This window comes from Triturus cristatus, chromosome 6 (assembly GCF_964204655.1).
Source record: "Triturus cristatus chromosome 6, aTriCri1.1, whole genome shotgun sequence".
Taxonomy (NCBI): Eukaryota; Metazoa; Chordata; class Amphibia; order Caudata; family Salamandridae; genus Triturus; species Triturus cristatus.
The window spans coordinates 605,491,869-605,508,754 of record NC_140589.1 but is presented as its reverse complement, the minus strand read 5'-3'; the positions used below and the strand labels follow the sequence as shown (position 1 = coordinate 605,508,754).

General features: G+C 49.7%; 1 protein-coding gene across 26 annotated transcripts in view; it reads left to right on the top strand.

Annotated features, from left to right (window-relative positions):
• Positions 1–16,886, top strand: part of SYNCRIP (synaptotagmin binding cytoplasmic RNA interacting protein) — a 509,168-nt gene that overhangs the window by 190,885 nt on the left and 301,397 nt on the right. For all 26 annotated transcript variants that reach the window (XM_085611064.1, XM_085611075.1, XM_085611073.1 and 23 more), the window contains 2 exons: positions 8,266–8,379; positions 8,473–8,649. In XM_085611064.1, coding sequence (XP_085467190.1) covers positions 8,266–8,379; positions 8,473–8,649 — 291 coding nt within the window. The remainder of the gene's footprint in view (positions 1–8,265; positions 8,380–8,472; positions 8,650–16,886) is intronic.

The following is a 16,886-nucleotide window of genomic DNA, read 5'->3' as shown; positions in this document are numbered from 1 at the left end:
CCTGATGAGCATCTGCAAGACCCAGATCAGGCATGGGATGACCCTACAGACCAGGGTACCGCGCCAGATACCCATGACACGCAGCTTTACAGCACGAAGACATCTCCCACAGAGGACACTGCTGCCTTCAATGCCCTCCTAGAACGGGCTGCTGCCAATCATGGAGTAGAACTCCATTCTGACATTGTCGAAGAAGACTTCTTGGTGGACACTTTCGCCTCTTCCGAAAGAACTGTCAAGACTCTGCCCATGTTGAAAGGAGTTCTCAAACCTGCAAAGGACATTTTTAAGGAAACAACCAGGGCACGGGTGCTAAACCCTAGGATTGGAAAAAAATACAAGCCTGCACCCGGAGACCCTATGTACATTAGGGGTCAGTTACCTTTGGACTCCATGGTAGTTGCTAACGCTCGCAAACGAGCCCATTCGCAGACAACAGGTGATGCTCCTCCCCCAGACAAGGAGTCCAAAGTGCTGGAGACATCTGGCAAACGGATTGCAGCGCAAGCAGCAAACATCTGGGGCATTGCCAACACAGGCGCTCCTGGCACGTTATGATCGTTCCCACTACGACACACTAGAATCACTACTCCAACATTTGCCAGATGAATACAAAGAGGCAGCGGAGCTCCTCATCAGAGGGACAACTCCTCACCAATGCATCCGTCAAGTGTGCCCTGGATGCTGCCGACACAGCAGCAAGGGCAATCAACACAAGCGTCATGTTGAGACGACACGCATGGTTAAGAATCTCAGGCTTCAAGCCAGAGATTCAGAACAACATCTTAAATCAACCAGTCAACCCAGACTACCTATTCGGCCCTCGAGAAAATTAAAAAAGACACTGACACTGCGAAATCAATGGGGGCTCTGCAGACGCAGCAGTTTCGTAGTGGCTCCTTTCGTCGCCCCGGGAATAGAGGAGCAGCTAGAGGCCAGGGGTCCCAGCAGCAATACACTAAAGGGGGCACGCAGAGTACCTACGATAAAACCAACAGAGGTGGATATCGTGGCTCCAGCACCAAGGGCAGAGGACGTGGTTACAGCAACACCAGGTCCTCACCAAAAAACAAACAGTGACGCCCTCTCCCTCCCCCCCGACCACATAACACCTGTCGGGGGGAGACTCCAGCGGTTCCTGTATACGTGGAACACCATCACCACAGACAGGTGGGTCAGGGACATTATCCAGCACGGTTACTGTCTCGAATTAACCTCCACTCCACCCAACATACCGCCAAGGCACCGTCCTATGTCCGTAGAGCACTTGGCATTATTGCAGCAGGAAGTGCTAAGCATGCTGCAAAAAGGTGCAATAGAGGTCGTGCCCGTCAACAAGCAGGGGACAGGGGTGTACTCTCTGTACTTCTTAATCCCAAAAAAGGACGGGTCGCTCAGACCTATACTAGACCTGAGACCCCTCAACCACTACATTCTCTCAGAGCACTTCCATATGCTCACCCTACAGCAGGTTCTCCCGCTACTCAGTCAGGGAGACTTCCTAGCAACACTAGACCTAAAAGATGCGTATTTCCACATACCCATACACCCTTCACACAGTGTGAGAAAGTGGCTCTGTATATACTGTTACAGAGTCCACAGTCCCCCAGAGGCTGATAGAGGTCAAAGTTAGGTATGACCTTACTCTCAAAAGTGGTAGCTTGGTCGAGCAGTAAGGCAGTACCAGAGGACAGTGTAAAGCATTTATTGTACACACTCAGTCAGCAAATGGTTTCACACACTCAATAACTGAACTCTAGGCCAATGATTTGTATATATAAAATATATGCTTGTTTTATTTTTAGAACCATAAAGGGGGTAAAAATATACTTTCTCAGAATGAGAGGTTGAATATAAAAACTTTTGTTTTAAGCAATAAATTTGTGTAAACAGTCACAGTTGGTTGCAATAAACAATCCTATTTCCTAAACATAACAATGCATTGAGCTCAATGGTAAATTCAGGTTATTTGTAATAAATTACTTTTCAGATTACTTTTGGAATTCCAGGTCTGGGTCCTAGAACCAGCCTGGGGTCAGTATTCAGAATCAAGTGATGAAAGTCGACTTAATAACTGTAATGATTTTTAAATAATATTTAGCTATTTCAAAAGTTAGCACTTAGAAAATATTTCACAGAAAACATTCAATGGATCTCTATGGCAAGAAATTCAAATTGCAGGTAGAGTACTTTATCGTTACTTTAGTAATCCAGGACTGGGTGCCTAGACCCAGGACTGGGGTCCTTATCAAAAGCAGGTAAGTAATTTCGTTTGCAGAAATGGTACGATTTTAAAAGAATATTTCAAATTTGCAAAAGTAGACACTTAGAAGAAATTTCACAGAAAAGCAGACAATGGTTTCCTATGGGAGAAAAATGAGTTAGAGGTAAGTATAGTTGTGAACACTTTTCAGAGTCAGGGCTGGGCACCAAGATCCAGCACTGGGAGCTCACATAGGAGCAGGTGAGTAAATTCGTTTTTGTCACTTGGCTGATTTTTGGTGAATTTTTGCAGTTTTGAAAAGTTCACACTTAGAAGATTTTTGAAGAAAAAGCCAGTCAATGTTACCCTATGAGGAAAATGAAGTTAGCGGTTTAAGGGTAAGTACTCGACTGGTAGTGTTGAAATTCCGGGCATGGACTCAGGGGTCCCCCAGTGTCAGGTAGGTACAGTTGGTTCACCCTCAGCGGTTTCAGGACGGCCGGGTGCAGAGAGAGTTGGGCCCAATGTTATCCTATGAGGGATAGGGGGGGCCTTGGTTGGTGGCTGCTGTCTGGCAAGCCACGCGGCTGTGGGAGCTGGGCTCCTGGTCACTTACTCAGGGCAAGTGGGGAAGTAGGTTAGTGTAGAGAGGGCACTGCCAGGGCCACTCGGGCGGCTGGGTGCAGGGTGCTTTTGAGCCTTAGGGCGCTCAATGGAAATCAATGGGAATGTTCCGGTTTGGAAAGAGGCTGCAGGCTCGGGGACGAGGATGTTTCAGGTGCCACCACCACTTCGAGAGGTAAGTTGGGTAGTTGTAGGTTAGGTGGGTACCCCGGGATTGGGCACAGGGGGTCGCAGGGCGCCGGGTGCAGGGGTGCCTTTTGACGTCGGGAATCTTACCCTCTGGTTGATCGCGGCTGGGGTGGCACTTGGTTCTGAGGCTGCAGGCTTCTTCCGGGATGTCGAGGGGGGGTCCTTGGGTGCCGGACTCTGGGTCACAGTCGCCGTGGGGTCGTCCTCTGGGTCTTTGTCCACTCCGGCACTGGCCAGGCTTGGCTGGTGCAGAGTGTGTTGGGTCCGCGGTCCCGGGCTGGTGCCAGGGATAGCAAATAGGTTTCTTGAGTAGAGCCTCTACTCGTGGGAGTCCCAGGGGCTTAGAGCTAAAAGGTAGCCAGGTCCTCCGGGGTTGGTGAGGTTGCTGGCCACGAGGGATGCCGCGCTGGTGCAGGTTCGAGAGTCGACAGGCCGGTAGGGCTGGGGCCAAAGCAGTTGGTGTCTTCTTCTCTTTTTAGCAGCTGCAGGGCAGGTCTTTGTTCTTCTTGCTCTTCTTGTCGTTTTTCTATCTGGAATCTAAGGAAGGAAGGTTCAGGGTGCCCCTAAATACTAGATTTAGGGGCGTTACAGATAGGTGAAGGCCAGGGACCAATGGGTCCTTGTCCTGGGGTGGGTACACCCCCTATCCTGCCTCTCTCCTGTGGGAGGGGGGCAGTAGCCTAATCCTGATAGGGTAGGGCCTCCCATCTTCAAGATGGCGAGAGCCCGGAGATGTGCTTCACCTCGCCTCCCCCACCTGAGGGGTGGGGTGGGCAGGCTGGCACATCCCCTGTCCTTGTATGGGGTTTCCGGCCAAGCTTCCCGCCAGAGTGGGGGGTTGCAGTGGCCTGGGGAAACTCCAAATGGCGGTATTGCCTTTGAAGCTTCCCTTTGCTCATCCTGGGGGAGGAGATTTCTCACCTCACCCAGGATGTGCATTGTTGCAGGCCCGGGAGAGCAGGGGCTCTCCCACCCAGGGGTCCAGCAACGTGTCTGCTGTGTGGCAGCCTGGGCAGCCTCAGAGCAGACGTGGATTGTAAGTTAGCTGTAAGGGGGCATCTTCTAAGATGCCCTCTGGGGTGCTTAGTACATTAAATCCTACACTGGCATCAGTGTGGGTTCAATGTGCTGAGAAGTTTGATACCAAACTTCCCAGGCTTCAGTGTTGCCAATATGGTGCTGTGGAGCACCATGTATTCTTAAATGACAGCACTGCACTTAGTGCCCAGGAATGGACCCGGGTACTGTAGGGGCACAGGGCTCCTGCTCCTGTGCCCACACCATAGGCGTAATGCACCCAGCTAGAGGGGTGGCTGACATATGCCTTGGCAGTGTAGGTGATGGGCATGGTACACAGTGATGTGTGCCATGTCGACTCTTTGTTTTGTCCTGCACCCAGACACTCAGCCTGCAAGGGCAGTGTGTGTGTAAGGGTACAGGGCCTCTGAGGGTGGCACAATGAGTGCTGCAGCCCTTAGAGGCCTTCCCTGGTCACAAGGCCCTGGGTACCTAGGGTACCATTTACTAGGGGCTGACATGTGGCTAGGGTTTGCCAATTTGGAGTTTGTGTGGTTTAAGGAAGGAACATAGGCCCTGGGCACCTGATTGGCAGGAACCCAGGGTACACTCAATCGAAGTACATTCAGCAATTTAGCAAAAAGTGGGGGCATACCATCCAAGAAAGATGGCACTTTCTCACACACAGGAAATATCTCGGGTTCACTATTCAGGGGCATCACTACCAGTTCAAAGTTCTCCCCTTCGGAGTGACAACAGCACCCAGGGTCTTTACCAAGTGCCTAGCAACAGTGGCGGCACATCTACGAAGACCACACATTCACGTCTTCCCTTACCTGGACGACTGGCTTGTTCAGGCAAAGTGTAATGTGCCCACCACATGTCCCTCACCATTCACCTTCTTCACAGTCTGGGATTCTCACTAAATTACCCAAAATCACACCTCCAGCCCGCACACGTACAACAGTACCTGGGCGCGACCATAAACACTCTGGCAGCCACAGCTCAGCCAAATTTAGTGAGGATCAACAGCATGCAACTGCTGATCTCAAAGTTCAAACCTCAACACTCCCTTCCTGCGCGAGTGTTCATGCAGTTGATAGGCATGATAGCCTCCTGCATTTTCATAGTCCTGCACGCGAGACTACATATGCGCCCGCTTCAGGAGTACTTAGCACGTCAATGGAATCAGGCTCACGGGCAACTAAAAGACCTAGTGTTGGTGAGCGGTCAGGCATACAACTCTCTGCATTGGTGGAATCCACAAAACCTTTGCAAGGGCCGACCGTTCCAAGAGCCTGTTCCACAAATAATACTGACGGCGGACGCGTCTCTCCAGGGATGGGGAGCTCATGTACTCACAGTGCAGGGACCATGGACAACGCAACAAAAGAAGATGCACATCAACGTTCTGGAACTGATGGCAAACTTCCTAGCCATGAAGGCATTCAAAGTATACTTGTGCAACAAAGTCGTGTTGATCCGGACGGACAACAGGACTGCCATGTACTACATTCAGAAGCAGGGAGGAACACACTCCACAGTTGTCTCATCTGGCTCAGAGCATGTGGAAGTGGGCCATTCAGAGGAACATGTTCCTCATGGGGGAACACCTCCCGGGCAAAGACAACCAGATGGCGGATCTGCTCAGCAGACACAGCCACCAGATGCACGAGTGGGAGCTACATCGTCAGTTCTCCAACCGTACTTCCAACAGTGGGGTCATCCAGAGATAGACCTATTCGCCACAAACAAACGCAAAATGCCAAAGCTTTGCCGCCAGGTTCCCACATCCACAGTCACAGGGCAATGCGATATGGATGAACTGGTCCGGCAGATTTGCGTACGCGTTTCCCCCAGCGCCATTAATACCGCTAGTGGCACGCAAACTGCGACAACACTCACTGACGCTCATCCTAGTTGCTCCCACATGGGCGCGCCAACCATGGTACACCACCTTTCTAGAACTTTCCGTGGTGCCGCATCAAAGGCTGCGTATCAAACCCGCGCTTTTGACGCAGAACCATGGCGAGATTCAGCACCCAGATCCACAACAGCTGAACCTGGCAATCTGGCTCCTGAAGTCTTAGAGTTTGGCTACCTAAACCTGCCACCTGACTGTATGGATATCATCAAGGAGGCCAGGAGACCCACTACCAGAGCTTGCTATGCGGCTAAATGGAAGAGGTTTGTCATTTATTGTAACAACAATGACATTAACCCGCTGGACGCATCCATTCAAAACATCTGTTACCTCTTACACCTATACCGATGCAATCTGGCATACACCTCAATACGTATCCATTTAACCGCAATAGCAGCCTATCTCCAAAACAGGCAGCACCTCTCTTTATTCAGAGTGCCTGCCATCAAAGCCTTCTTGGAGGGACTCAAACGAGTAATTCCCCCAAGACACCCACCAGCACCGGCGTGGAACCTCAATTTGGTCCTCACCAGACTAATGGGTCCACCCTTCGAACCTCTCCATTCATGTGAGATTCAATTCCTCACCTGGAAAGTAGCTTTCCTAGTGGCAATCACTTCGTTAAGAAGAGTTAGTGAACTCCAGGCACTAACCATTCAAGAGCCACTCATACAGGTTCACGCAAACAGGGTTGTACTACGTACCAATCCCAAATTCATGCCCGAGGTGATATCGCAGTTCCACATGAATCAAACTATTGAACTGCCTGTCTTCTTTCAAAATCCACAAGATGTCGCAGAGAGAATGCTCCATACACTAGATGTAAAGAGAGTCCTCATGTACTACATAGACAGAACTAAGGTCTTTAGGAAGACAAAACAACTTTTTGTTGCCTTTTCTCCACAACACAAGGGCAACGCCATTTCCAAAGCAGGTATAGCCAGATGGATCGTTAAATGTATTCAAATTTGCTATCAAAAAGCTAAACGCACATTAACGATTCCCCCACGAGCCCACTCAACACGAAAGTTGGGGGCGTCCATGGCTTTCCTGGGAAACATTCCTTTACAGGATATATGTAGAGCAGCCACATGGTCCACTGTACATACATTTACCAAACACTACTGTGTAGATGTACACTCAAAACAGCAGGCAGCTGTAGGACAGGCTGTTCTCAAAACTCTTTTTCAGACCGTTGCAGCTGGCACCGGTAGCCGCCGCTAATGGGAGGTACTGCTATGTATTCTATGCACAGATATGAATTCAGCAGCCCACATGCCTCGAACTGAATATGCTACTTACCAGTATGCATCTGTTATTGGCATGTAGGGTTGCTGACATTCATATCGCCCACCCTCCTCCCCGGCGCCTGTAGCAGCTGCAGCTCTCAGAATTACTGTATAGCATGGTCATCACTTACTGTATCTACTCCATCACTGCCACAATGGCGAAAAACAATCTGAGGATGGAGAGGATGCCCATGCGCACTGTGGTCCAGGGGAGGAGTCACCTATCTCGTGATACTTCGAAGACTCTTCCAGGACAACAACGTGCAAACATCCGGACCCAACACTAGGCGGCGATCTATGCACAGATATGAATGTCAGCAGCCCTACATGCCAAGAACAGATGCATACTGGTAAGTAGCATATTCATCTTCTGTTTCCATTTTCAGGGCAGGTCATTAAAAAATAAGTCCTTTCTTACTCCCACCCACCCACCCAACCATACTGCATACAATTGTAAATTGAGGCCCTTTGTTGGACTGATCAACAGTCGGCTCAATTTTGCCCCCCCCCCCCCCCCCCCCCCACCGGCCATCCCCCCTGGTGGAGTATTGCTCTTTAACTTCTTGCTATTTGGTGTGTCATTTACCTTCCAGACATGAGGTACTATTTTGCATCTGAAAGGTGCATCTAATCTTCAATCTGTCACAATAAACTGTATCCCCTATGTACTCTCTGCACAAATAGCAATCCTATTTGCAATTTTTTTGTCCAGCATTGGCAAAGCAGTAAGGCAAGGTTTAAAATTATAGCAGCATTTGTGCATGTAACTCACAAACAGCTTTTTAAAATACCTATATTAAAAAACAAGACGTAATGACGGTTGCAACTGTGGATTTGATTTTTATTTATTTTATAAGTTCTCTGTATCGAGGACAGCTTGGTTATTTAGAATAAATTTACATTAACACATTTACATGTTTCAGCTGTCTGAAGGTCTTGCGCTTTTTGTCACACAGGTCTCAGTTTAAGCAATTCATTGACCAATTTACGGGTACACTGACTTGTTCTTCTATTTTAAGGCACTTTTAGGTAGGACTGGGTACACGCTTGATGTTACCACGGGTCAGAGAAAGTATGGCGGGCCTCCTCCCGACTCAGTGCATTCAGCACATCAGCCTTCTGTTGGCACAGAGGTAAGGCTAGTTTCAATTATTTCATTAAATTGAACTGATAACTACTATGCTGAAGAATCACCTGAATATATTTTTCTATTTGAAATTTTTTAGATATTTGTTGGGAAAATTCCACGAGATCTCTTTGAGGATGAACTTGTGCCATTATTTGAAAAGGCTGGACCGATATGGGACCTACGTTTAATGATGGACCCTCTGACTGGTCTGAATAGGGGATATGCTTTTGTCACTTTTTGTACGAAAGACGCAGCTCAAGAAGCTGTTAAACTGGTGAGTTTATTAGCACCTTTGGCCACGTGACTTTTGTTTATACTAGAGAAGATTGATTATTTGATCTTTGGATTTCTATCATGTGGCAAGTACTTTTCGCTTTCATCCTAGACCTAACACAGGAAGTATTGTGCACAGTAAGGGTTCTCACTAGTTCTACTTTACTACTTCTCTGGTCCCAATGCACACCTTCTAGCTGAAATGGGGTCACACAAGCAAAATAAGTTCGTTTCCACTTGAGTGCACATACATGCCAACTCCGCGGAGAATGCTACTTTAAGCTATTTTTCATATTTTACTCTTCCCTTGGCTCCGGTTGGTGCAAGTTAAGGGTGTACCCAAGAACAGTAACGACTGCAGACATCAAACTGTTTTGTTTGCTACAGTGTCTCGGAGCTCTTTTCCTTGTATGGCAATTGTTAAGAACTGCTTTGGTTACTGATCTTTGATCTGCAGTTAATTTAGTAGTGCCATACAAGTGTGAAGCTAAAGAGTTTTTTTAATGGGATTAGAAAATGGGGACAGATCTGGATCTTCTCATGTTTTTATGTTCGAGGCATATGAGCTGCAGATCACACACTAAGGATAAGATCGCCATCTGGTGTTGGGCTCGGATGATTGCAGGTTGTTGTTGTCTTCGGAAGAAGTCTTTGGTCACGAGATTGGCGACTCCTCCCCTGGACAACAGTGCGCATGGGCATCCACTCCATCCTCAGATTGTTTTTTTCCGCCATTGGGTTCGGATGAACTTTTTTCCGCTCCAGCAGAAAACTTATAGCAATCACCACAACTTTCTAAAATTGAAAACTCGACGTCGAAATCCATATCGGACCGACTCTTGACGCGACTGATGGAAAGGACACCTTTTAAAAAATGCCCCCAATGCGGAGCAAAGTTTCCTCATAGCGATCACCACGAGGTCTGTAATTTGTGCCTTTCAACAGACCACAACGAATCCATCCTTCCAGCCTGCGCCGCATTCCGTTCAAAGAAAACTATCCGGGACCGAAGAGCTCGATGTGGCACATCATGGCCAAGCTGGTTCCGGAACCAGAAGACATATTTGCACAGGATGTCCCTGACGCCGACTCAGAAGATCTCCAGATAGTGTCCGAGGCCGACGATTCAGCCTGTGAGTACCAGCCCCCCTACCCCAACACCACCCAAAAAGACATTGGTCAAGACTCTGCCAGCTGGGCCCAGTCGCGATCCAAAAACATCTTCAGAAGCCCCGCCCTCGGGCCCGGCTCCGAAGAAAAGTAAGCCTGCAGGTGGCTCGGGCTCGAGCAAACCTTATGTTATTGTGCCTATAATACCTTCGGCACCGAAGCAGGCTCCGAGACCGAAATCTCCATCGGCCCCGAAACGTCACTCGGCACCGACATCTCCACCGGCACTCGAAACGTTCTTCGGCACCGAGGTCTCCACCGACACCGAAAGATCCTTCGGCACCGAAAAGTTCTTCGGCACCAAAAACCTCCTCGGTGCCAAAACAAGTCCATAAGGAACAAAAATCGAAACCAGAAACACAAAATTCGGCGCCAAAGCCGCCTTCGGACATCGAGGACCTCTTTTGGCCTGATCCAAAGCAAAAACTGATTTACATAAATCCAAAAACTGGACATGTCACAGCGGTGCCCTACAAGAAAAGGAAGCTGGACACAACACCTCCTCCAGCACCTCCAAAGAAGGACTGTGCCACTTCACCCATACTGCCTTCCTCTCCTACATTACCTCCTATTCCATCCCCCCCACCCCCTCCACCTCTACCATCTCCTTCTCACACACCCCCTCCACAGGATGATGATTATTTAGGGGGAGGGTGAGACCCAGATTTCTTTACTTATCCCACTGATCCTACTGATCCCTTTACACTCCCGGACACAGCACCAGTAGATGACTGGACTTACCCTATGCCTGATATCCCTGACCCCACTCCATACCCCTCAAAACCCTCCCCTCCTGATGACCATTTAGGGTTCGGTCAGCTTATAAACCGAGCAGCATCGTTTCATGGCGTCACGATGCACACGACACTCCTGAGGAGGATTTTCTACTCGACACTTTTGAGCAGTCGCAAAAGACAGTTCACATTCTACCCATGATTAAGGGAGTGATAAAGCATGCCAATGAGGTTTTTAAAGACCCTGTCAGGGCCAGGGTTCTCAACCCCAGAATAGAAAAAAAATATAGACCGGTGCCAAAAGGTCCTGCAGACATCAAGGTGCAACTCCCCCTAGACTCACTAGTCGTATCAAATGCCAGAAAGCGGGCGAATTCCAAACAACCGGAAACACGCCGCCCCAGACAAAGAGTCTAAACTCTTGGAGGCTTCCTGCAAAAGGGTTGCCGCACAAGCTGCTAACCACTGGCGTATTTCCAATACACAAGCCCTATTGGCTCGTTATGATAGAGCCCATTATGATCAACTAGAGGATCTCTTGCAACACCTGCCTGAACCATTAAAAACACAGGCCTCTGACCTCATCCAAGAGGGCAAACTAATATCCAATGCCTCCATTAAATCTGCATTAGACGCAGCGGACACCGCCTCTAGGGCAGTCAACACAAGCGTATTGCTTAGACGCCACGCATGGCTGCGCATTTCCGGCTTCAAGCCGGAAGTCCAAACCACCATTCTTGCTCAACCCTTTAATCAGGAGCAACTATTCGGGCCTGCAGTAGACACTGCCCTAGAAAAAATGAAGAAAGATAATGAGACTGCCAAATCTATGGGAGCATTGCAGTCTACTCAACCCAGAGGCTCCTTTCGTCGCTCCTTTTATAGAGGAGCTTCCAAAAATGTGGGAACAGACAACTCTTCCACCTTCAAAGCATCAGGTCAAACATCCCCTAACAGAGGATATTTTAGAGGAGGTTATCGGGGAAACAATCCTAAAGGCCGAGGACGGGGCAACAACAACACCCGTACCTCTACAGCCACCAAACCGTGACTTGCCACCACTCCCCCAGACCATTCCACTCCGGTCGGGGGAAGACTTCAACAGTTCCTACCTGTCTGGAATACCATCACTACAGACAGGTGGGTAAGACAAATTATCCAATCTGGCTACTGCCTCAAACTCATAAACCCACCCCAAACATACCACCCAGGCACCGTCCCATGACGTCTCACCACCTCACGCTCCTCAAACAATAAATGCAGTCTTTGCTTCAAAAGCACGCAATAGAACCTGTTCCACTACAACATCAGGGCACAGGAGTATATTCCCTATTCTTCCTCATTCGCAAAAAGGACAAAACCTTAAGACCCATACTGGACCTCAGACTACTAAACCAGTACATACAATCGGATCATTTCCACATGATCACTCTCCAACAGGTCCTTTCATTACTTCAACAAGGAGACTTCCTTGCCACATGAGACCTCAAGGATGCATATTTTCACATCCCTATGCATCCCGCTCACAGGAAGTATCTACGATTCGTGGTAGACTGTCAGCACCATCAGTTTTCAGTTCTCCCATTCGGAGTAACAACTGCACCCAGGGTATTCACCAAATGCTTGGCAGTTGTGGCAGCATGTCTCAGGAGACAAGAAATCTATGTCTTCCCCTATCTGGACGATTGGCCCATGAAAGCCAATACTCTAGACAAATGCGTTCTCCACACTCACTGCACTATTCAAACCCTACACAACTTGGGATTTACCATCAACTATCCCAAATCTCAACTGTTCGAGGCATGGTGGCTGCTGAATTCATATCTGTGCATAGATCGCCGCCTAGTGTTGGGTCCGGATGTTTGCACGTTGTTGTCCTGGAAGAGTCTTCGAAGTATCCTTGGATAGGTGACTCCTCCCCTGGACTACAGTGCGCATGGGCATCCTCTCCATCCTCAGATTATTTTTTTCCGCCATTGGGTTCGGATGTGCTATCTTAACTCCAGTTAGGAAAAAACTTTGTCGAGGCCAAAAGGCCTTTAGTTAGCGTCGGTACTGTTCACTCGATCGGTTTCGACCCTACCTGTTAGCTTACTAACTTCGGAAACAACTTTTTGCTTTTTACCTGACCATCGACGACACCGACGATGGAGTCGAGGACACCATTCAAGAGGTGCCCAGTATGCAACGCGAAATATCCCCATATCGATGTCCACCCGGTGTGCAACAAATGCTTGTCGCCGGACCACAACGAATCGACATGCATGGCCTGTGCCCGGTTCCGTTCCAAGAAGACTCTACGGAATCGACGAGCGGCGAGACTAGAAGCGCAGCACGCGGCACCGGCCCCGGCAGACATCTTCAACGCCGAAGATGTCGAGGAGTTGGAAATCCTACCCTCCAATCCCGGTTCCGAACATGACTCCGGTTCGGACGATGTCGACGAATCACTCTTTCGCAGAGATGAAGACAACACCGAGGTAGGAGACGACGATGAGGCCTTAGGGGCCGAAGAGAGTAGCTCCAATGACAAGCAAGGCCTACCCGTTCAGACTGACGAGGGCCCAGTGCCACAGTCTATGGCTCCGGTCGAGGGATCGCCTTCGGGCCTTACCCGAGACCTATCCCGCGGTTCTTCGGCCCCGCCCTCGGGCCCGGCCTCGGATGTTCAGCGGCAGCCATTGTTACCTAAACCGGCTGGTTTCCCTTCTACCAAACCGAAACCGAAAGCTGCACCGGTACAAATGAAACCGAAACCGAAAGTGGCGCTAGTCGGATCGAGGCCTTCCACACCTTCGACGCCAGCGACACGCATCGGCACCGAGCGCACCAAACGAGACTTCGGTGCCGAACTTGAAGCGGCCGACGCCGGAGTCGGCATACGGAAAAAGGCCCTCGGTGCCATCAAACCTGCTCGGCTCTCGGCGCCGACGCCATCGACTCCTACACCAAAGGTCATACCACCTGCTGCGTCTCACGTCGCTTCCACGGCAACGCCGAAGCCTCCTGCATCGAAGACGTCGACGGCCATTTCCGCCCCTTGACCCGATGGCGCCGAAAAAGTCCACGGCCGCCTCTACAAACCTGGTAGGCGCTAAGGCCTCGAAAGCGCTTCAAGTGCGAACCGTTGCAGCACAAAGCAGCAAAACCCAAGCGGTCCTCCAGGACACATCGGGCTCCGGCCCACTAAAAGCTCAAGCAGCCTCTTCGGCGCCAGCCAACATAACTTTTGGCCTGCCGCCATCCACGATCCCGAAAATGTTCCAACTCAGGACACGGGTCACCCACACCACGGTTACACCTGCTAAGACGTCTGTCACATTACATCGACGCCAACACCGGCAGGATGATTATCCATGACCGGAGGATAACTTCAGAGCCACCCTTGGACCCTTTCAGGATCCCACTAAAAAGATAGCTGCCTGTGGACTCAGAACCTGTGGTTTGCGAATCTTTCGACTCGCCCTACCAGGACCCACTATCATTCTCTCCCACACACTCCGACACGGATGCGTTGGCAGACTATATGGATGACCAAGTCCCTTACCACGGAGACATGGACCCTGATGACCAACAGGACCCTGATCAAACTTGGGGCGACCCTGCAGACCCCAGTGCACCTCTAGATGCACAGGACCCACAACTCTATGGAGCGAAAACATCTCCGACAGAGGACACTGCAGCGTTCAACGCTCTAATTGAACGTGCTGCGGCCAATCATGGGGTGCAACTTCACTCGGACACCGTGGAAGACGACTTCCTTATGGACACTTTCGCTTCCTCGGAAAGGCATGTAAAGACTCTGCCCATGTTGAAAGGAGTCCTCAAACCAGCCAAGGACATCTTCAAGGAACCCACCAGGGCAAGGGTGTGAGAAAGTGGCTCTGTATATACTGTTCCCTAATGGGTACAGGGTGTACAGAGTCCACAGTCCCCCAGAGGCTGATGGAGGTCAAAGTTAGGTATGACCTTACTCTCAAAAGTGGTAGCTTGGTCGAGCAGTAAGGCAGTACCTGAGGACAGTGTAAAGCATTTATTGTACACACTCACTCAGCAAATGGTTTCACACACTCAATAACTGAACTCTAGGCCAATGGTTTATATATATAAAATATATGCTTGTTTTATTTTTAGAACCACAAAGGGAATAAAAATATACTTTTCTCAGAATGAGAGATTGAATATAAATACTTTTGCAATAAGCAATGGATTTTTGTAAACAGTCACAGTTGGTTGCAATAAACAATCCTATTTCCTAAACACAACAATGCATTGAGCTCAATGGTAAATTCAGGTTATCTTGTAATAAATTACTTTTCAGATTACTTTTGAAATTCCAGGTCTGGCTCCTAGATCCAGCTCTGGGTCAGTACTCAGAATCAAGTGATGAAAGTCGACTTAATAACTGTAATGATTTTTAAATAATATTTAGCTATTTCAAAAGTTAGCACTTAGAAAATATTTCAAAGAAAACATTCAATGGATCTCTATGGCAAGAAATTCAAATTGCAGGTAGAGTACTTTATCGTTACTTTAGTAATCCAGGACTGGGTACCTAGACCCAGGACTGGGGTCCTTATCAGAAACAGGTAAGTAATTTCGTTTGTAGAAATGGTACGATTTTAAAAGAATATTTCAATTTTGCAAAAATAGACACTTAGAAGAAATTTCACAGAAAAGCAGACAATGGTTTCCTATGGAAGAAAAATGAGTTAGAGGTAAGTACAGTTGTGGACACTTTTTAGAGTCGGGGCTGGGCACCAAGATCCAGCACTGGGAGCTCACCTAAGAGCAGGTGAGTAAACTCGTTTTTGTCACTTGGCTGATTTTTAGTGAATATTTGCAGTTTTGAAAAGTTCACACTTAGAAGATTTTTCAAGAAAAAGCCAGTCAATGTTACCCTGTGAGGAAAATGAAGTTAGCGGTTTAAGGGTAAGTACCCGACTGGCAGAGTTGAAATTCCGGGCATAGACCCAGGGGTCCCCCAGTGTCAGGTAGGTACAGTTGGTTCACCCTCAGCTGTTTCAGGACGGCCGGGTGCAGAGGGAGTTAGGCCCAATGTTATCCTATGAGGGATAGGGGGGGCCTTGGTTGGTGGCTGCTGTCTGGCAAGCCACGCGGCTGTGGGAGCTGGGCTCCTGGTCACTTACTCAGGGCAAGTGGGGACGTAGGTTAGTGTAGAGAGTGCACTGCCAGGGCCACTCGGGCGGCTGGGTGCAGGGTGCTTTTGAGCCTTCGGGCGCTCAATGGAAGTCAATGGGAATGTTCCGGTTTGGAAAAAGGCTGCAAGCTCGGGGACGAGGATGCTTCAGATGCCACCACCACTTCGAGAGGTAAGTTGGGTAGTTGTAGGTTAGGTGGGTACCCTGGGATTGGGCACAGGGGGCCGCAGGGCGCCGGGTGCAGGGGTGCCTTTATGATGTCGGGAATCTTACCCTCTTGTTGATCGCGGTTGGGGTGGCACTCTGTTCTGAGGCTGCAGACTTCTTCCGGAATGTCGAGGGGGGTCCTTGGGTGCCGGACTCGGGGTCACAGTCGCCGTGGGGTCGTCCTCAGGGTCTTTGTTCACTCCGGCACTGGCCAGGCTTGGCTGGTGCAAAGTGTGCTGGGTTCGCGGTTCCGGGCTGCTGCCAGGGGTTAGCGATAGGTTTCTGAGTAGAGACTCTACTCATGGGAGTCCCAGGGGCTTTAGAGTTCAAAGGTAGCCAGGTCCTCCGGGGTTTTTGAGGTTGCTGGCCACAAGAGATGCCGCGCTGGAGCAGGAGCAGGTTCGAGGGTCGACAGGCCGGTAGGGCTGGGGCCAAAGCAGTTGGTGTCTTCCTCTTTTTAGCAGCTGCAGGGCAGGTCTTTGTTCTTCTTGCTCTTCTTGTAGTTTCGAATCTGGGATCTGGGGAAGGAAGGTTCAGGGGCCCCTAAATACTAGATTTAGGGGCGTTACAGGTAGGTGAAGGCCAGGGACCAATGGGTCCTTGTCCTGGGGTGGGTACACCCCCTATCCTGCCTCTCTCCTGTGGGAGGGGGGGCAGTAGCCTAATCCTGATAGGGTAGGGCCTCCCATCTTCAAGATGGCGAGAGCCCGGAGATGTGCTTCACCTCGCCTCCCCCACCTGAGGGGTGGGGTGGGCAGGCTGGCACATCCCCTGTCCTTGTATGGGGTTTCCGGCCAAGCTTCCTGCCAGAGTGGGGGGTTGCAGTGGCCTGGGGAAACTCCAACTGGCGGCATGCCTTTGAAGCTTCCCTTTGCTCATCCTGGGGGAGGAGATTTCTCACCTCACCCAGGATGTGCATTGTTGCAGGCCCGGGAGAGCAGGGGCTCTCCCACCCAGGGGTCCAG